At 28.5% G+C, this 22,004-nt stretch overlaps 1 protein-coding gene across 4 annotated transcripts in view; it reads right to left on the minus strand.

The window, feature by feature from the left end:
• Positions 1-22,004, minus strand: part of LOC129915362 (ELMO domain-containing protein F-like) — a 143,043-nt gene that overhangs the window by 16,535 nt on the left and 104,504 nt on the right. The window contains exons 5-12 of one of the 4 annotated variants that reach the window (XM_055994861.1): positions 14,027-14,098; positions 9,360-9,506; positions 8,581-9,054; positions 7,097-7,243; positions 6,322-6,804; positions 4,126-4,182; positions 3,349-3,587; positions 3,071-3,278 (exon numbers count right to left, since the gene is read on the minus strand). The exons of 1 other annotated variant lie outside the window; for it this stretch is intronic. In XM_055994861.1, coding sequence (XP_055850836.1) covers positions 3,071-3,278; positions 3,349-3,587; positions 4,126-4,182; positions 6,322-6,804; positions 7,097-7,243; positions 8,581-9,054; positions 9,360-9,506; positions 14,027-14,098 — 1,827 coding nt within the window. The remainder of the gene's footprint in view (positions 1-3,070; positions 3,279-3,348; positions 3,588-4,125; positions 4,183-6,321; positions 6,805-7,096; positions 7,244-8,580; positions 9,055-9,359; positions 9,507-14,026; positions 14,099-22,004) is intronic. 2 more of the 4 variants (XM_055994862.1, XM_055994863.1) reach the window with 2 other exon arrangements.

Genomic DNA, 22,004 nt, shown 5'->3' on the forward strand with positions numbered 1-22,004 from the left:
AATGGGTCAAGTCCACTTCTTTATAATGTGGATGTTTTAAGATCTTTAAACTTTAAGATCTTATAAACTCATCATAAACACTTCATAGCATTATTATATACTCATTATAATGTCTTTAAACAGAAAACTGCTATTTATAAAATTTATGCTACTTTGCATAGAGGTTGTATAAGCTAAACGCGTTTTAGATTGTTTAGAGCCTGAATATTTTTTTCTTAAATGAAAAATGACATTTGAACATCACATCATTGTCACAAAAAAAAAAAACAGCAATGATTTGTATATTTTTTTTGACGAAATTTGTTTGGATTATAAGTGAAAAATTTGAATTAAAAAATTAATAAATAAATAATATATTGTGTTTTTTTGGAAATTTGTTCCTGATATGAATTCTTACGAGGATGCCGTAGTTTTTTATTCATCTGTCTATTTTTACGCTTTTTGTTTTTTTTATGATTAATGCATATTTTTTGTATTGTTGAATAAAATGTAATCAAATAAAACAAATGATGAATTGTGTTTTTTTTTTTGGGTTTTTCTTTCTTAAATATGACATTGTTCGAGAGAAACTTTCGCTTACGTGTTTGTTTTTATTTTTTTTTTTTTTTTTTTAACTTTTTTTGTATATTTTCGAACCAGTTGAGTTATTTTATCGACAGATGGAGTTGTTTGCCGTGATAAAAAGAAGTAATTTTCTCTTTTTAGTACTTATTTGGACACAAACCTAGCATAATTATAATGGCTAAGAAAATGTTTTATAAATACAAATTTGTTCAACGTTGTATAGAGGCTATATACAATTTTATGCATTGTATAACTATGCAGCCGTTTAGAGTTGTTTAGTGAAATCTAATAAATAAGGAAAAATAATGGAAGTAACCATATTCTCGAGAAACTTTCAAAACTTTCTTTATTTCTTGAGAAAGAACTTTATTATTCTGAACGCCTCATTTAATGTTCAAAGGATTCGGGAGAAGTCGCGCCGTGCCGAAGATTAAGCCACCAGCATTTCACCCTTTTCTCCAAATTTTGGTAATTAAAATTTTCGGTCAGTTTTTATTTGAATTTGAAGTTTAATAAGTGCACTTCCGGTTTGTTGTATCAATGGAGATAATTTTAAAAATGACTTTCTTGAAATTTTTGTTTTCGCCACTTAAACAACCCTTGAATACATGTTTTTGAAAGGGTTAGAGGTTCAAATTTCCCCATTGCTTTGTGCAAATCGGAAATGCACTTTTTGAATTACTCATAGGAAGTACAAAGTTAGTTTTTGCATAAAAATTAAAATTTAACTAGCTACATTTTTTGAGATTGATGGAATCAAACAAAGTTTCCGCCAAATTAAGGACGTGAAAAAGCTTGTTGGCTATAACCAAATGGTGACAGTTGAGATATTAACTACTTTTTTACTAGCAACACATCCTATTTATTTTCATAGGCCCCTCAAAGCAAAGATTACAGAATTTTAATTGCCAGCCTTAAAAATAAATATGCCTGTATTTTTTTTTTTTTTTTTTTTTTTATTTTTTATTTTTGGGGCCCCTGTTAAAGCCTCTAAAGTACCACCAGCGCAGTTTTGTAATAGTTTCGAAATTTAAGTAATATTAATTTGTATTTAAGTTTTTTTGGGGGCCATAACATAACCACACCTTCTATGTGGTTGGTCAACAATGCAATACTCGAAAAGGCTCTTAATTTTTATTATTAATGTCCTTTAGATAAGCACTATATTTAAAACTTAGGAACCTGAATGAACATTCGATATTTTTGCTTCGTTATTTTGTTTATGTTAATCTCCCTTGGGTTCTTTCCATTTGTCGGAGCACATTTCATGACATTTTGTAATGAAATGGCCGCGTAAAGCAATTTTGACGCCAAACAGCACCAAAGGCACCACTGTGCTGTAGTGAAAAGAGCGAGGTAATTTTGAAAACTAGACTTTAATTGATTCCAGCTGTTTAATTGCAAGGGATTGGGGACAAAATCCCGAAAACCGAAATCCCGAAAACCCAAAATCCCGAAAACCCCAAATCCCGAAAACCCAAAATCCCGAAAACCCAAAATCCCGAAAACCTAGAATCCCGAAAACCCAAAATCCCGAAAACCCAAAATCCCGAAAACCCAGAATCCCGAAAACCCAGAATCCCGAAAACCCAGAATCCCGAAAACCCAAAATCCCGAATGGGATCCCGAAATTCCGAAAAATTATATAAAATGAAAAATTTGCGCAAATTTTTCATTTTATATAATTTTTTGGGATTTCGGTTTCGAAAACAGTCCTAAGTGTGAAATTAAGGTGTTATTACGTAAAAAAACAATGTAAGTTTATGATTCCGTTAATATCTCTTTTTTACATGATTTCAAGTTCTTATTGTGATTTCAGCAATGCTTTGTAATGATTGAGTTAAGTTGGAAAATCGTTGAACTAAAATCAAAAGAATTATTAGTTTTAATATTTAACTTATAATAATTGTATGTTTAAATTGTTTTTAATTGGTTTTAATTTTATGTTTCAGTTAAAATTTCAGTAAAATACAGTATTGAAGAGTTTTTTATTTTTTCTGTTTTTTTTTCGGGATTTTGGCCTTTCTGGATTTTGGGTTTTCGGGATTTTGGTTTTTCGGGATTCTGGGTTTTCGGGATTTTGGGTTTTCGGGATTCTGGGTTTTCGGGATTTTGGGTTTTCGGGATTTTAGGTTTTCGGGATTTTGGGTTTTCGGGATTTGGGGTTTTCGGGATTTAGGGTTTTCTGGATTTTGGTCTTTCTGGATTTTGGATTTCGGGATTCTGTCCGTCTCCCAATTGCAAGCTATGGCGAAAAATAGCACCCGAAATAAGTACCCAAGTTCACACAACATGAAAAAAGACGGTGTGTCTTTGACAATGATAGAGTTGTTGAGGGAGGAGCTAGATTGAAGAATCTGGGTTCAATGCCCTTAATAGGAATCTGCTATATGAACTACTGAATCAATATACCAAAGGGCCCTATTTGACATTCTTTGACGAAATTTTTGTTTAAATTATTTAAATATCCGTCCATTTTATAAAAATAAAAATAAACAATATTTACCTCTTAAGTTCTTATATGTCTCAATTGGTGTCTCACCCACTATTTGTAATGCTCGTTCTATTGATTCCTTTGAAAGTTTTCTCTTTCGTATACGTTTACGAGGAGTCTTAGTTTTCTTTGAACGAGGAATCTTTGGAGGAGGAGAAGTCCTTGTTCTCTTTGAACGTTTAATTTTTGGAGGAGGAGCCCTCAAGGCAGCGGCTGCTATCTAATAGAAGAAAAAGGTACAAATAAATTCAAGAGTTTCAAAATATTCTTCGTTCAATTGAAATCATTACCATTTCTTCAGTTAAATCATGACTGTGAATAGCTCCAAGCCGGCATCTTAATTCATTATTGATAATTTTTGTATAAGCCCTTGCTTTACAGTTTTCTGATTTATTATATTTTTGACATTTCCAAATATCAACACCATCGACTTGGATTTTAACAAAATAAAAAAATAGGCCTTCAGCAATTAACATTGGTCGACCCGATTTAGTAGTATCAAGTTTTGCAACAATATTGTATGCTTCATCTATAAAAATAACTTATTAAAAAAAAATACATGATTAAATAAAAAAAGGAGTAAAAATAAGTTTCCACCGTTTGAGAACACAATACATATGTATGTCTCTATCAGAAATTTATTCCAAAACTTTGATACCATTCTGCAACTTAAAAGCTCCCTCGCAATATTTTCAGAATAAATTTGAGGCTTACTTTTAAAAAGAAATACAAAAAAATTCGTCTGTATCATTGCTCTCTCGAGAAATATCCAAAGGTGCAATTTATTAATCATCTTCAAGTCGAACAGTATTATTCTGCTCACCCATTGACCACTCAAACCCAGACATACCATAATATTTTCTCAAAAGGCAAAGAGTTTGAAGAAAGTAGTGGTCAACATTTTGAATTAAACCGAATATATAGCGTTCTTTTAAGATATAATTTAGTTTTTTTTTTTTTTAAGAAAACGGCGGAAACATATTTGTACTCCTTTTATAAATATATATATATATATTTTTGAATAATTAAATGAATGTTTAATAAATGTATATATCATTTTTACTTGCCTGGATATTGTTTTCTAATAATCTTTCGATTTGGATCAACATTTTTCATTAGTTTTTCTGGAAAAAATTTAAAGAAATACATGATAAAGTCAGTTTTAGGCAGAAGAATAGAATATAATTCAAAAAATAGAAAAAAAGGCTTCTTGGTAAATTGTTGTGAAAACTGAAATGAAATTTTGTTTTTTTGATGCTAAAACTTGGCCAAGCGATTTTATGACTAACACCCCTATTGCGATTGTCAAATATCAGTTTATAGTTGATAAAAAATATATTTCGATCTCTTATTATCTAATTTGCGAACTATTTAAAAACAGAGTTTTTATTTGAAATGTAATTGAAAAATTTCATTAAAAAGTTGACCAGTTTCGCCCCAAATTAGATTTTAAAACACCAAATTTCAGTATTTATCAACTAACAATTGATAGTTGACAATCGCAATAGGGTTTTAAGATAAACATTTCTTGTAACCGACTATACTTTTGTTTTTCATCAATAACAATAACAAAGCAAAGCAGTTATGTTTCTTATATAATATTATAATTATATTCATAATTAAGAAATTATTACAAAATAAAGAAAAAATATTTTTCTATAACACTGCCTAACAAGATTTAAGATGAATAAAATAATCTATACTTTTCTAAAGGTTTTGGGTAGACTGAACTTGAATCCACAGTCAGAAATATTCTTTCAGTACCTATTTCATTTCGTTAAAAAATGCTAAAAAGCTATTTTTTTTACTATTTTTGAGGTCTAAGATTCAAATTTTAAAAAAGCTCTAGAATAAATGTCTGCACTTTTCGGTAGACAATTTATATTTTAAGTTATGAAGCTTTTTTGTACAAAAAAAAAACTAAAGGTTCATAATTTTAATGACTAATTAAAAACCTTCTTGTTTACAAACATTATACAAAATATATTTACGTTTACATATTTGTATTTATAAATTAAATTATAGGATGCAACTTGAAAATTTTAAAGCCAAAATACACTATATACCTGAATCTGCTATTTCATGTTAAAAAAGATTTGAAAAAAGCTCTATTTGTCTAAATTTAAATGTCACTGAAAAAACCGCCCCTGTTTAAGATCTCGTAGCGATATGTTAAAAAAATTAATATGACCACCAGTTAATAGTTCGATGTATTAGCTACGTGGCTAATAACGATTTTTCCAATAAAAAAAATTATTTTTGACCACCTTTTGGTATAAAAAACCACACTGTGGTTTGGGCAGGCTTTTCTTCAAATTCATATTGCAAATGTTTTTTAAAGGATGAACTCAGAATGAGGTATTTTAATAAGTAATGGTTGAGAGAACTGAAATAAAAAGAAAGGTAGGTCTAAAAACTTCTGGTACAAGCAAATGCAAAAACACCAGCATTCAGTTGGCCTCAGAAATGGAACAATACAAAATCGGGAGGCTTGTCGCCGATTTCTGAGGTCAACCCGGCGAACCCCACAGGGGGATCACTAGTGTGAAGCAGATACGTGCGATAGTAATCATCCCCTCGACATAGAGATCATAACAGCGACGAGCAAAGGAAGTAGAATGGTTGAGAGAGCTGAACCGCAAACTGAAAAAGCTTTTGGATTCAATGCCGAAGCGTATGATATTGGTCGTATACAAAATATTGATTAAAATAATTACAAATTTCTGATCCTTCATTCACAAATGTGGGAAATAAGCAAAGATAAGATTTTAAGGAAGAAACTGTATGTGACTGAAACTGTATGTGACTTGGTCTGAAAAATGCAATTCTTTGTTTTAATTAATAAATCCAAAGCTATGAGACGGAATATTATTATTTTTAACTCAATATCAAAAAAATTTTCAAGAATAACATGGTAAAATTTTGTTTGAAAATATTGATAAATGGCACCGTTATAATGGTCGCCACTGATAGCGAACACACGAAACGGTTGGTTCTCGGTTATGGTACATCTAAACATAAAAAATACAAAAGTAGTGTGACTACAATGTAGCGTGAACAAAAAAAATTTCAGGGTGGCCAGATTTCATCAAAGGCTTTGAAGAAATGTTTAATATGTATAGCTCTAAAGAGTGAATAATTTCAAAAGCAAAGTTTTTTAATAACGTCTCCAGGATTTTGTAAGACAGCTTGCTTATAAACGCCACAGCCAAATTTATCCATTCCATTAATTTATTTATATATATAAAAAAAAAACTGCTTACCTCTCATCTTCAAATGTTGTTTATATGGGCACTCAACAGGAAGTGATACTTTCTCTTTAGCAGATCTCCTAGCTCTCCTTCTCTTATTTATTGTCTTCTTAGATATTTTTCTAGGATAACTCGCATCAGAAGCTATAGACTCACTATCAGAAGTTACCATATCAAAACCCTCCCCGTCACAATCCTCCTTATCAGAGGTTTCCGTATCAGAATGGTTATCATTGGTGGTTTTCGAAACAGAAGCTCTTGCAATAGAAGCTCTAGTAACAATTGTTGATGTATTAAAAACTTTTGTATCAAAAGCTCCATATGACATCCATGCTGCTATCTGTTCGTTGGCTGCATCAATTTGAGTTTGATCTATTTCTGGAGTAGTTTGCACATTCTCTTTTTCTGCATCAGTTGGCACTTGCTGCTTTTTTGATTCAATCTGCACTGGCTTTCTCTTTGCACGAGTTTGTACTTGATTTTTCTTTCTAGCACCTGAAATAAAAAAAAAAAACAAATTTAAATAAATACTAAAGAGATTAATTATTATAAAATCATGAAAAAATGCATTAAAATAAATTTAATACTTTAAATAGTTTTTTTTTTTAATTATTTTATTAAAATTATACAGAAAATAAAAAAAAAGGATCACATAAAAATAACAAAGTCAATACGTATTTGGTTTAAGAAATATTCTAATCATGTGTGTGTATGGGATTTAATTGATGATATTTAAGTTCGTTGTTTATCTTTTTTGTGTGGATAGTTGCTCTGCAATGAAATTTACTATTATATTTTGAACATCTCCAAGTATCGCCGCCGATTTCTTTGCGAGGCTTGTAAAATATAAACTTATGATTTCCGATTAATACCATGGGGCGGTTTTTCTTCGTTATTCCAAACACAGCTGGGGATTCATATAATTCATCATTAACTGCAAAAGAAAGATACAAAAACAAAAAGATACAAAATAATGATAAAATAGTTACTTTTTTTTAATTAACTGAATTAGGATTGGTAGATTTGGATTTACAAGAACGTTTCTCCTTTTTGATTATTCAGTAATAATCGAAATCAGGTTGCTGATTTTTAGATTCAAGAAGAATTTGTTTTTTAGAAAACACAGTACATAGTTGACAGTATTTTCAAGATTTTCAAAAATAAAAATGAAATGGAATTATTTTTCGTTCTAGAGTTACTGCGCGTAACCTAATTTGTAAGTTGCTTTAAATCATAATATTTGAATCCAAAGCGTAGGAAATTGAACAGAAAAAATCGAAGTTTTCAGTTTTTCAACTTGTGGTTGTAATATAATATTTGAAAATTATATTCAACAATGTATAAAAAGCGCGCATACGCCACAGTGAACAAAAGAGTATTAAGTTGTTCTAAAAGTACTACTATCTTCAAAGACAAATGTTCAAGTTCTTAATCTTAACTTATAATTTAGTTATATGTAATTAAAAAGTTATTGAAAATGAAAGTGAAAACAAGGTGATTTGCTCTAAAAAGTAAGTTTTGGATAGTGTGGAGCACCTTTTTTTGTGGAGACGTAGACTATTTTTATAATTTGTTTAAATAATTCTCCCAATAATAAAAGATTCGAAAAATTGTTGAAAATTAATGTTAAGTAAGCCTTGTGGGAAGTTAAATTAAAAAATTTAATTATTTAATTTAAATTGAATAATTTATTCAATACGTTGAAATAACAAAATTTTCTTAAATTTAAATTTAATGGAGGTATTAGATGAAATATGGAAAAAGAGTCTATAAACTTTTTAAAATATTTTTGGTGAACGTATTTTTATAGTAGGTACCTGAGGGAAAAAGGTTTCATAATAGCTAACATGAATTTTTTTCATTTTTTAAACTTGTTTTGATATAAGAGCAAAGAATCTAAAGAGTCTACTAATTATTTTCATAAGAAAAAAGAAATTTAGAATTCTTAGTTCCGTGACAAAAATGATACCCCATGAAAATTGGTAAAAAATGCCTTGATTACGACATAAACCAAGAATAAGTATAATACAAATATTATAGGTAAAATAGTGTTTTTTGTGGGGGGGTAGTATATAAGGTGAATTCGAGATAAGTGCATAAAAATCAAAGGCTTTGAAGAAATGCTTATATGCGTAGCTCTAAAGAGTGAATAATTTCAAAAGAAAAGTTTTTTAATAACGTCTCTCGGATTTTGTAAGACAGCTTGCTTATAAACGTTACAGCCAAATTTACCCACCCCATTAATATATTCATATAAAAAACACTGCTTACCTGTCATCTTCAAATGTTGTTTATATGGACACTCAACAGGAAGTAATATTTTCTCTTTTGCAGATCTTCTTCTTTTATTTATCGTTTTCTTAGATATTTTTCGAGAATAACTCGCATCAGAAGCTATAGACTCGCTATCAGAAGTTACCATATCAAAACCCTTCCCGTCAGAATCCTCCTTATCAGAGGTTTCCGTATCAGAATCGTTATCGTTAGTGGTTTTCGAAACAGAAGCTCTTGCAATAGAAGCTCTAGTAACAATTGTTGATGTATTAAAAACTTTTGTATCAAAAGCTCCATATGACATCCATGCTGCTATCTGTTCATTCGCTGCATCAATTTGAGTTTGATCTATTTCTGGAGTAGTTTGCACATTATTTTTTTCTGCATCAATTGGCACTTGCTGCTTTTTTGCTGCAGTCTGCACTCGCGTTCCCTTTGCACGAGTTTGTACTTGTGCTTTCTTTTTAGCACCTGAAATGAACAAAAAAAAAAAAACAATTTTAATACCAAATTAAAAAAAATACAAATCAAAAAGATTAAAAATCATGAAAAAATGCCCTAAAATAAATTTAATATTTTTAATAGCTTTTTTTTTTAATTATTTTATTAAAATTATACAGAAAATAAAAAAAGGATCACATAAAGAAGTATAACAAAGTCAATATTTGGTTTGAAAAAAATATTCTAATCATGTGTGTGTATGGGATTTAATTGAAGATATTTAAGTTCGTTGTTTATCTTTTTTGTGTGGATAGTTGCTCTGCAATGAAATTTACTATGATATTTTGAACATCTCCAAGTATCACCGCCGATTTCTTTGCGAGGCTTGTAAAATATAAACTTATGATTTCCGATTAATACCATGGGGCGGTTTTTCTTCGTTATTCCAAAGACAGCTGGTGATTCATATAATTCATCTTTAACTGCAAAAGAAAGATACAAAAAAAAAAAGATACAAAATAATGATAGAATAGTTACTTTCTTTTAAATTAACTGAATTAGGATTTGTGGGTTTGGATTTACAGGAACGTTTCTAATTTTTTATTTTGGAGTAATAATCGAAATCAAATTGCAGATTTTTACACAGTACATAGTTGACAGTATTTTCAAGATTTTCTAAAATTGAAATGAAATGAATTTGTAATTCTAGAGTTACAATAGTTTATTATGTTTTGCAAAGCGTCGGAAATTTAACAAAAAAATCGAAAATTTCAATTTTTCAACTTGTGGTTGTAATTAAAAAAATATAAAAAGCGCGCATACGCCACAGTGAACAATAGAGTATTAAGTTGTTCCCAAAAGTATTAAAATCTAATTAATTGTTTAATTTCAATTGAAGAATTTATTCAATATGTTGAATGCTAACGTTAAAATTACAAAATTTACTTAAATTTAAATTTAATGTGGGTTTTAGATGAAATAGAGAGAAAGAATTTCTTACGTTATTAAAATATTTTTGGTGAAAGGGTGTCTTTTTTTTTTGGGAGAGGATAACAGCGAACAAAAATTTTAAAAAGAATTAATAGGGAATAAATTCTGTAATAAGTCCCAAAAAGCCAACGATTCGCTAAGAACTTAACTTCGACATTTGACCTTGAATAATTCATGATGGAAGGAGTCCCGATTTTCCAATGAACTTTTGGGTAAATTTTATCATGGCAAAACAAAAATATTATGATATGAACATACGTGAGTATCCCAGGTCCGGTTATACTAAAAGTATTTACTATGAAATTCGGAGTTCGTAAAATTTTATCCCGAATGAATAGGAAGTTTGACAGATTTTTCTTAGAACAGTTTTAATGAACGGAGCTATATTCAAAGAAAACAGCAAATTCTTTAAAATCGAATGCATACAAAATATATTTATATACATACTTATGAAAAATAGTTTTAAATTTGAAGAAAAAAAACATTGAATTAGCAGTTGAACGCCTTAACCATTCGTCAACCTCGTCAAGTTTGTGGGGAGTGGCAGATTGTTGTTAACGGTTTGACCTATGTCAGCTGATTCCTTTCGTTTTTAAATCAAGAATTGTGTTTGATCAGAAGAGATTAAAATGAAAATATATGATGGAATAGACAAAAATAAGGTTTTAAAAATTTTGAGTAACGAGTAAGAAATTTTTGCAAGAAGCTAATGAAACAAATAACACTAGTCAACAAAATTGAACATATTTTTTGCCCCAAGAAACAAGATATACTTTTCTAGAGGTTTTTGATGTGCTGAACTCGAATCTGAAGTCAGAAAATTTTGATTGGCCTCCATTTTTTGAAATATTACCGTTATGAAATGCTAAAAAACGTCATTTTGGCTATTTTCGAGGTTCTGCTTTTATGTGGGGTAATTCATTATAAACAAATTTGTCACGGTGATTATGAGAACAGATATTCTTCTTTCAAAAACTGTTTAAATTTTTCCAATATCTTTTTTATTGCTAGAGATATCTTAAGTTTCAGTTAATAAGCCAAAGAGAAACTAAACTTAATCTAAAAATTAAGTCATTGGTCACAGAATGTTTGCCATAAGAACAAAAATATACTTTTCTAGAAGTTTTTTGGTTGTTGAACTCGAATCCGCAATCAAAAAAATTCTATTAGCCTCCGTTCTTGAAATATAACCGTTATAAAACGGTGCATTTTAAAACGGTAATATTTCAAGAACGAAGACTAACAGAATTTTTCTGATTGCGAATTCGAGTTCAACAACCCAAAAACCTCTACAAAAGTATATTTTGGTTCTTGTGGCAAAACAAAATTAATTTGGTTGGCCATGACCAGTGCTGTTTCTGAGTCAAAGACCGCTACTTAAATTTTAAATATCTCGGGCAGTAAAAGAGACATCGGAAAGATTTAAACATTGTTTGCAAGAATAAAACCAGTTCTTCTTGTGGCAAAAATCTTGTTGACCAGGATAATTTTAAAACATAAGAAAAACGTATAATTATAAGACTTAAGAACATAAAATTTTCGCGACAAATCTCTTGAAACACTTGTACTGTACTAAACTTATTTATTATTTGGAAAAAATGAAATAAAATATAAACAATTTAATCTTATACGTACATGTATTTGTTCTTCAATTGTTTTTCTTTTAATTTGATGGATGGATGCTTGCATTTTTATTGAATTATATTTTTGAATGACAGTGTTCGGGAAATGTAAGTCGACATTTGATCTCGTTTCCAATCATTTTTGAACGAGCACAAGCCATACATTTTACTTTGGAAAAATATTTTCTACATCTCCAAGATTCAAATTTGGCATAAACCTTATTTAGTATGAAAACATGTCCGTCAATTATTAATGTACGACGCGACCTGTTTGATATTCCAAACAGTGCTGGCAAATCATATATTTTATCATCTGAAAAACAAACAATAAAGAGTTTTTTTTTGCATTTAAAATCATTTTTCAAAACTATCAGTTCATAAAATAAAAGTTTAACCTGAAGCCTATAACACCTATGTTGCTGAAGTGAAACGAAAATTGTCAATTCAGGCATAAATTTTAAGAGTAATTTACGGCTTTAACTGCTATTTAAAGAGTGATTAAATAGCAGCTATTGATCACTATTTTTGCTGCTCTTTAAAAATCGGTCTTTAGCACACTCGTAACAACAAGACCGATTAATTTGGGAAATATGTGTATTTTAAAGATATGTAAATGCTTTTAACTTTCATAAGCATAAGGAATATATAACCGAAAACCCATTATGTCATAAATTATTCAGGGTCAAATTGCGAAAATATCGTTTTTTGCGAATAGTTCAAAAACGCTCAATATTACGAAAAATATTTTGATTTAAAGTATTTACATCATCTCATTTCTAATAGTCTAATAACAATAAACCAGTGTCTAACCATTCAAAAAATTGAGTTTTTTAAACTCTTAACGGTTAGGTAATTAATCTGTCCAAAAATGATGTACGAAATAAATAATATTTTGCTAAATTTTTTTCCCATTACCAAAAAACTACTCGGCACGAGACCTATCAAGTTTTTTTAAAACTTATCACACTGATTACGAAACTGTATGTCAATATTTCACTACACCTCCAAAATCTGAATTTAGGTAAGCCATTGGTAAAATTTCATGACTTCCAATTTTAGTTCTTTTTTAAATCATTTTAAGTTAAACGACATTTATAACTGTTAGGGTAGGTTAAAACCTAGAACTAATCTCAAAAATTTCAAAAATATGTACGGTTTTTTCTTCATACATTTTACTCCATTTTTGAAATCGATTTTAAGATGTACCTTGAACAGGAACATGTTGCTTTTAATAAATATTCTTTCTAGAAGATGCAAAAAATTAAAATCGATTGAAGAGTGACGAAGCTAGAATTTTTGCAATGGCTAATAAATTAATTTTGAAGATAATAATTACACTGGTCAACAAGGTTTTTGTTACAGACACCAAGATATACTTTTCTATAGGTTTTTTGGGTGCTGAGCTCGAATCCGAAGTCAGAACAATTCTACCACATCACGTTTTTGAGATAATCCCGTTAGAAAATCGAAAATGAAGCTTTTTTACCAGTTTTCGAGATTATTTCTTAGCTTTTGGTTATTTGTTTTAAATAAATTTGTAACGGTTTCTAATAGAACTAAATCTTGTCTTTCTAAATCCGTTTAAATCTTTTAAAAATCTCTTATCTTCTTTGAGAAATCTGAAATTGAAATCAACGTGTTTGGTATATCTCATATTTATTTGCTTTTAATAGTAAATCTCGAAATGTTCTTTGCCAATCGCTTTCAAATTTTGACACAACGTTTCATTTACATTCCAGTAAGTTCTTATCCTGTTTTTAACAAGAAAAAAAATTATATTTTTCTCACTAGTAATTATTTAGTATAAGTATCTGACACGGTCACGCTTTGATGTATCTCACTGCGATTCACCACCTTCGCAAATATAAAAACATGCAAGATTCTAAATGGAACGTTGTGTCAAAATTTGAAAGCGATTGGCAAAGAACTTTTCGAGATTCGCTATTAAAAGTAAATTAACATGAGATATACCAAACACGTTGATTTCAATTTCAGATTTCTCAAAGAAGGTAAGAGATTTTTAAAAGATTTAAACGGATTTAGAAAGACAAGATTTAGTTCTATTAGAAACCGTTACAAATTTATTTAAAACAAATAACCAAAAGCTAAGAAATAATCTCGAAAACTGGTAAAAAGCGGAATTTTCGATTTTCTAACGGGATTATCTCAAAAACGTGATGTGGTAGAATTGTTCTGACTTCGGATTCGAGCTCAGCACCCAAAAAAACCTATAGAAAAGTATACCTTGGTTTCTGTAACAAAAAAAAAGTTTAATTTTGTTGACCAGTGTTATTGTAAATTATTAAAAAAAAAATTGTTTTAACAATGAGTCTAAAACCAACTTTTTTAGGATATAAGTTAGTTGTTTGATAAGAAAAAATAGCACTTACCATCTTCAGATTTAAATGCGGATCGAAGAGAATTATAAGTACTTTTGATACATTCGTCTCTTTCTCGTTTCACTAAAATTTAAAATTAAAAAAGAAAAAAAAAAACTTTAGTTAAAAGCATTAGAGCAAAAAAAATAAGAAAATAAAATTTAAAACATCTGAAAATAAATTTTTTTAAATATTTGAAAAATTCAATTTATTTTTTTATTGTATGTAAAATTAATTTTTTACTTTAATGAGAATGGCTGCCACTTGAAACTTTACACTTTATCTCTCCATCAATGGATATTGTATATGCAGTATTTTTGCATAGATTTGTTTTAATTTCGAGCAAATCCAGCTGTCTTTGGTTTTCGTTGAACTTAGAAGAACAAAACAATGATTTCCAATAAGTAGAGAGCGTCGAGATTTCTGTGATATTCCAAATACAGCTGGAATCATGAAAGAATCTGCATCTAAAAATAAGTTCAAATGAATTTAAGGTGTAAAATATGATTCATTTATATTTATTTTTTAGATTAAACATAATAAAAAAAAATGTACTTCTCACAATAACTAAAATTTTAAAAATATGTAAATTAAATACATAATATACCTTTTTTCGTTTTATTAAAAACCCTTAAAAACACCTAACCATAAAAGTCTATTTGTGAAATGAAAAATTTTATTTCGCTTTTTCGAATATTTCATTCTTATAATACATAACGAAGTTTTTTCTACTTAAATATCAATTATCGCTTCTAGAGCTTTCCTACTATCCATAATAAGGGAGAATTAAATTTTGAACCAATTTGTTTTACAATTATCAAGAAATTATCAAACCCTTTTACAAGTTTTATTATAGTTCTGAAGATCGGCAAAACGAGAAGCCCAGCCTGCCAGTTCGGGGACTCTCAAGGAGACGATGATGCAACATACCTTCTTCTTGCAAAGTTGAAATCCCTTGGAGAGTCCGCACACCTGCTAATGGCGCGTAACGCATTCCTCCAAAATTAAAAAAAAAATTAATTCTGCAACGAATTTCGGAAAAATAAAATGCACGACTGAAAATTTGATAATAACAGCTATGAAATTAACATTTTTGAGTGACAAAAGTCGTCCAACAATTAATATCAATTTTGATATGATTATAATCATATCTAATAGATAACACTGGTCAACAAGGTTTTTGTTACAGACACCAAGATATACTTTTCTATAGGTTTTTTGGGTGCTGAGCTCGAATCCGAAGTCAGAACAATTCTACCACATCACGTTTTTGAGATAATCCCGTTAGAAAATCGAAAATGCCGCTTTCTTACCAGTTTTCGAGATTATTTCTTAGCTTTTGGTTATTTGTTTTAAATAAATTTGTAACGGTTTCTTATAGAACTAAATGTTGTCTTTCTAAATCCGTTTACATCTTTTAAAAATCTCTTATCTTCTTTGAGAAATCCGAAATTGAAAACAACGAGTTTGGTATATCTCATATTTATTTGCTTTTCATAGTAAATCTCGAAACGTTTTTTGCCAATCGCTTTCAAATTTTGACACAACGTTTCATTTACATTCCAGTAAGTTCTTATCTTGTTTTTAACAAGAAAAAAAATTAAATTTTTCTCACAAGTAATTATTTAGTATAAGTATCTGACACGGTCACGCTTTGATGTATCTCACTGCGATTCACCACCTTCGCAAATATAAAAACTTGCAAGATTCTAAATGGAACGTTGTGTCAAAATTTGAAAGCGATTGGCAAAGAACTTTTCGAGATTCGCTATTAAAAGTAAATAAACATGAGATATACCAAACAAGTTGATTTCAATTTCAGATTTCTCAAAGAAGATAAGAGATTTTTAAAAGATTTAAACGGACTTAGAAAGACAACATTTAGTTCTATAAGAAACCGTTACAAATTTATTTAAAACAAATAACCAAAAGCTAAGAAATAATCTCGAAAACTGGTAAAAAAGCGGCATTTTCGATTTTCTAACGGGATTATCTCAAAAACGTGATGTGATAGAATTTTTTTGACTTCGGATTTGAGCTCAGCACACCAAAATCCTATAGAAAAGTATACCTTGGTTTCTGTAACAAAAAAAAAGTTTAATTTTGTTGACTAGTGTAATTATCTATCATTATGACATTTTTTAATTTTAGGTTGATAATGAAAATTTCACTTTGACAATTTAAATATCAATGTTGACTAGATTTTACGTTTAAAAAAGTTTTGTAAAAAAAGGTTTAAAAAAGCCATAATCATTAAAAAATCTTTTTTTTTTAAATGACATACCAGCTAATAAATAATGATAATAGGGAAGGTTTTAAAGATTTATTTTAGGCAAATAATTTTTTCTAATAAAAAATTGAATTTATTTTAAGATTCAAAAAATATGTTGTTAAAATTTAGTAAATCTAATTTATGTATTTGACAAACTTCCTAATTTAGTGCACAAAAAAACTGGAACAGACCCATTGTTGCCGATCAAATTTTATTAGTAATTCATACATTTATTTTATTAATTAATTAATTAATTTTAAAATTTAAACAAAATGTTGTTAAAATTGAGTTAATCTAATATCTTTAGTCTCGTTATTGAACCCGATAAATTTTGGAAAGCTATTAGAAATGTATTTGTTCCAGCTTCTAAATAAAAGGACTTATTTGTTTGAAGATTAAGTTGCTTGAACAATTGTATATAAACAATAAAGTAGATTCTTTAAACAAGTACAATTTCAACTATAAAAACAAAACTATATTTTTCATTCCACTCAAATTCATATGATTTGCATTTCATTTAGGAATAAAACATTTAAAAATAAAATGCCCGACAGGGTCGCATTGCTTGGAATATTTAAGTTTAGAAAATTTAGAATAAGAAATTAAAAAAAAAAACTTGAAAAATATAATAAAATTACAAAAACATCTCTTGGAATACATATGCCATTTGATTTCTTGTATATAAAAAAAAATAAAAATTAACAAACATTTTTTTCAAAAAAAAAAAAAAAAATATTAAGCATTGTGAAAATAAATTAATAAACACAATAACAAAGTTTCAAAAATTTAATGAACCCAGCCATTAACGAGAAAAAAGCAAACAAATAAAGTATCAGTTTTTGCAATAAACGACTATACTAAATGCAGTTTCGTTAAAATAGCTTTGAACATAAAAAAAAAATAAGCTTAGAAATTAAAAAAAAAATCTGTACCAAATCTCAAGCAAATTCATCATTTTTCGGCTCTAGTTCGTTGTGCACATGGACATACAGACGAGCCAACGAACCGAAACGGAAAGCATGACAAGAAACTTTATTTTTTTGTCTCTCCACCTCAAATTTTTTTTTACACGAAACAAATACTTGCCAATACAGCTAGATGCTTTTTTGTATTTTTTTTTTTTTTGTATTTATACAATCTTTGGCGTTCATAATTAATTATTGCACTTTTTCTAGAAAGCGATTTCTTTAGAGATTGCTTAAATTTTTTAAACTTTTTAAATTAAGATTAGATTAATGTAAATTTTTGTAAAAAAAAGAACATAAAATTAATAACACTACTATATTTCTTTTATTCGGCCATATCACAAATTCCTTTTGTATAGAAATCCGTTCCTAATGATAATTTGTATAAAATTTTCTATTACGAATGGATTCTGTGATGGTTTTTTCCTGGGATGCCATAAAGTTTTCGATACTGATGAAATTCGTGATAAAGAATTTTAAGATGCCTACAAAAAATTCAAATAGTTTTTTAGGGTTGGGCTCCTAGTGTGCGCACAGGCAGCCGACTAAATAGTTTGAAGGCAATTGTGAAGCAAAAAAAAACTTTTTATTCGATCATTTATTGATTGGCCGATACTTAATCGTTGTAGTGTAAGCACTTTCTTACACTTTCATATTGATTTAGAGACCGATTAAACTGTCGGCCGATAGAAAGTTTGTAGTGTGCGGGGGCTCTAAATCAAAAAATCTATTTGTAGTTTTTAATAAATGTTCGAAAAAAAAAAATTAATAAACTAAAAATTACACTTGAACTTTCTTCATCTAAATCTTAGTTGTCGCTTTTGAGAAAATTAAACTTTTCCAAAATTGGTTTATACCAAGTTTCATTATGTTTGGCCCTAAAATCTTGATTTATAAAACCAATTTTCTACCATCGAATGACATGTTTGATTTTTATATAAGTTTCGAATACTTTTAAGGGGCATTCTTTTAACGATCGATTAGGTATATCAATAGGTAAAAGTAACAGAATAGGCTCATGTGAAATTTTTTAATGATAAAATGACGACGTAGTACAAAATGATCGCAAATTCCTGTTTTTCAATCGGGCGACCAACCAACTCCTACATTTTTAACTGATTTAAATTTATTGATTTTTAAAGAAATGGCATCAGTTTGAACAAAATTCATTTATTTCAAAAACAGAATTCGGTGAAAAAAGGAGCATAAAATCTTTAAATTTTAATATTTCAAAAATATCCTACGTGTGCTATTACCCCTTAATAAGAATTAATAATAGTAGTACGAGTACCTATGTACATATGTATGTATATCACCAATACAAATTTCTTAGTGGTGGAGGCTGGATTTTAACCCAGTACCTGAAACATGTTAGTACATAGCACTAACCATTACGCCACCTCTAGATAGAAGTCGTCGTGTCGGTCGGTCGTAGAGTAAAAGAAACCATAAGTGGATACCAATACATTTTATGTACCTATATAATAATATTCTTTTTAAGAGACATATTCAATATGAAAAAAGAGTAAACCTTTATTAATTTAATAAAACAGTGCCTGTGGAGTTGCAAAAATTACATACATAGATATACTACTAATAATAATAGATTTTGGGACAAAAATACATACTTTCAAATATAAAATATAAATTTTTCTTTGTTGCGAGGGTTTTTGTATAACTACAGAAACCATATTGAATGGACATTAAAGTTTTCGCCAGGGAAATTTTTTATAGGCAAGATAAGATTACTATTTAAAAACATAGATACCAATTGATAAGTTGCATACTCATTAAAATTCATTAATTCAACTGAAGTAACTTAAAACAAATTAAAAGTTATTTTTATATTAGCAAAAATACATATTTTAATTGGTAAAACATAAAACTTTAATTCAACGAAATATTTCTTACAAAAAAAGACACTGACAAAAATTATAGGGACTACATAAGGTTCATTAGCAATATTAAGATTTCTATGAAATAAATTATTTATAGTTTTTTTGGCATACAAATTAAAATACTTTCTATATAATTATACTTTGTTTGTTAATTCTAAAAGACAATACGCTGGATAATACAAAACAAAACTTTACAAAAGGTTTTCTACAAATATTAGCACATTTTGTGCTCTATAAAGTAGGTATCTACTTATAGTTATAAATCTTTTTTTTTTTTTTTAATTATGTGAGTGTGTTGCATGTGTAACATAATATCTTATTTCATTGTTTATGAATTTAGTATGAGCAAATGCTTTGCATTGATGACTGCGATATTTTGCACATCTCCAAGAACTATAGACTCTCCTTCGTGCAACATGAACAAAATGATATCTGCCAATAATAAGTGTGCGACGATTTTGTTGAGATATGCCAAAAACTGCCGAATTATTGAAGAGTATGTCCGCAACTGAAATTACATACAAGTAGATTTTAGTATGATTGAATTATCAAATATTTTAATTTAAAAAGTTAGACTTTAGATTTATGCATGTATAGCCTGAGAGGAACGCAAATTTGGCAAATATCTCTTTTCCCATCAGCGAATTAAGCAATCACTGCGAGATCGATTTAATAGTTCACGAAATGAAACAGTTTATGAAGCATGAAGGTCTGATTTTGAAATTAGAAGTGGCAGTTGGTGGAGAACCGATACACTTAGACCACACTCTTTAGATCATCTTGAACTTGTGAAGTTTTTTTAAGCTTTTTATATAACTTATTTCAGTTTTTTGTCACTAAAGTCTAAGTTCTTGGGTTAGAGCAGAATATATACGTAAGTGTACATAACAGATTTTTTGAATTTTTGAATTTTTTCCAAGGGATAAAAGTGTCAAATGACAACTTAATTTTTGGTCTTATCGGCATTCATCTAGTGTCATTAGTTAAAAAATTATTTTTTTTATTTTTAATCTCTCATTTCTATACAAAAAGTTGTAAACCAAAACCTTTAAACGACGATAATTACCCAAAACTACAAAATTTGGCGCTTCTTCTTCTGATGTGTCCAATTGTTGGATGTGTTCTATCACTTGAGTCGATTAAAATGAATATTTAATGCAATAATATGTGGAGCATCGTCACGGGTGAATTGAATTTATTATCAATTTGAATATTTTTGAAAGTAGGCAAGGTATATTTTAAATGGTAAATGGCGATTTTAAATTTGATGTAGTGCTAATTAAATTTGGAATATTGTTGTTTAATTTCTTTTGAAGTGGAGAAGCTAATCTAGTAAATCTAGCACTGCATGTGCTCTTCTGCAGTGTAGATGTGAATTAATTTCTTTGAATTTGTGTCTATTAAAAATCTTAAATCAAGTTTTTTCTATTCAACCCTCATACCCAAAGATAACTCTGATAGAATTATAATTATATAATAATTATATAATAAATAATTTTGTTTTTATTAATTATTATTGTGAAATTACATTTAACGCTAACGGAGGGTGAGTAAATAGAAATCGTCTTTAAAACTTCCATTCGCTATAAATATCCATCTTTCCTTAAAATTTTAAATTTAATTTTAATTTTAAGATTGAATAAATTGGTCTCGAAATTTATTTTCATCAAGAATATCTTTAGGAGGGTTTTGCAGCACAAATTTCTCACAAAAAGGTTTTTATTTTGAAAAAGCATTATAAACAGTTCCTACTTTTACTTTTTTGAGTTGGCTAAAGTAGCACATTTTAATAAAAATAATATAACAAACTTGAATTTCTAACGTTTACTATCGTTTTCGATTGAGTTTGTTCTTTCTGAAACACAATGCAACAGGTGAAAGAGCCTCCACACTATTTCACAATTATAATAAACGCATGTACAAAATGTGAGAAGAAAAACATGTATGTATATGGAATAGTGTGGAGATAGATTATGATTTGACAGATTGACACGGGTTTATACTTCATATGGGTTTATACTTCAAAAAATACTCGTACCTCTGAAGCAATTATACCTACATACATATATACAAGTTCTACATTTACAAAACTCATCAACTATTAATACATTTATAAATATTTTATATAACATTATATTAAGAAGTGTATACAAATATTTATTCTTACCTTTAGGAATTTTTTTGAGTCTGCGGTTTTTCACGTTTGCTGTAAGGAAATTAATTTAGTTAGTTAAAAATTATATAGAAATTAAAAAAAAATATGTAAATAAAAGATAAACTTACATGGAGTAAAATCACAAGTATAATCCAGTAGCGATTTATTTCTGATAATTTGCCTTTTACGAGTACCATGAATTTCATCTTTCACTGAAATGTATTTAAAAGTAAAAGAAAGTATTAAGCAATAAATTAATACATTTTTAAACTATGTAAATAGAAAGTTTTTGAAAAAGAGGCGATTTAAAAATTTTGTTTCGTCTATCAGAATTGTTTATATATTCATTTTTTTGAAGTTAGTTTTAATACAATTTAAGTTGCATTTAAAAAATGTCATTACATAACGTCCCGTTTCTGCGTGAACCACGTATCTACACAGAAAATTTTGTTCAGTTTTTAAAAGAAATATACATTTTTCTTGAAACTAAAAACATGAATTGAATAAAAGGAAATCAAGTTACGTTTAAGACATATTGATTGAGTTGTTTTTAAATTAAAACCCATGTATCTATTCTTTCTGTAAGTTTGAGAGCAATGTTTAAGAGAAAAAACAAATCTTTAAAAAAATGTACTTTTGTAACAGACACACATCAATTTTAGCATGTTTAATTCAGTGGTGACAACCGTTTGAAAAACGG

This window comes from Episyrphus balteatus, chromosome 3, assembly GCF_945859705.1.
Source record: "Episyrphus balteatus chromosome 3, idEpiBalt1.1, whole genome shotgun sequence".
Classification (NCBI taxonomy): Eukaryota; Metazoa; Arthropoda; class Insecta; order Diptera; family Syrphidae; genus Episyrphus; species Episyrphus balteatus.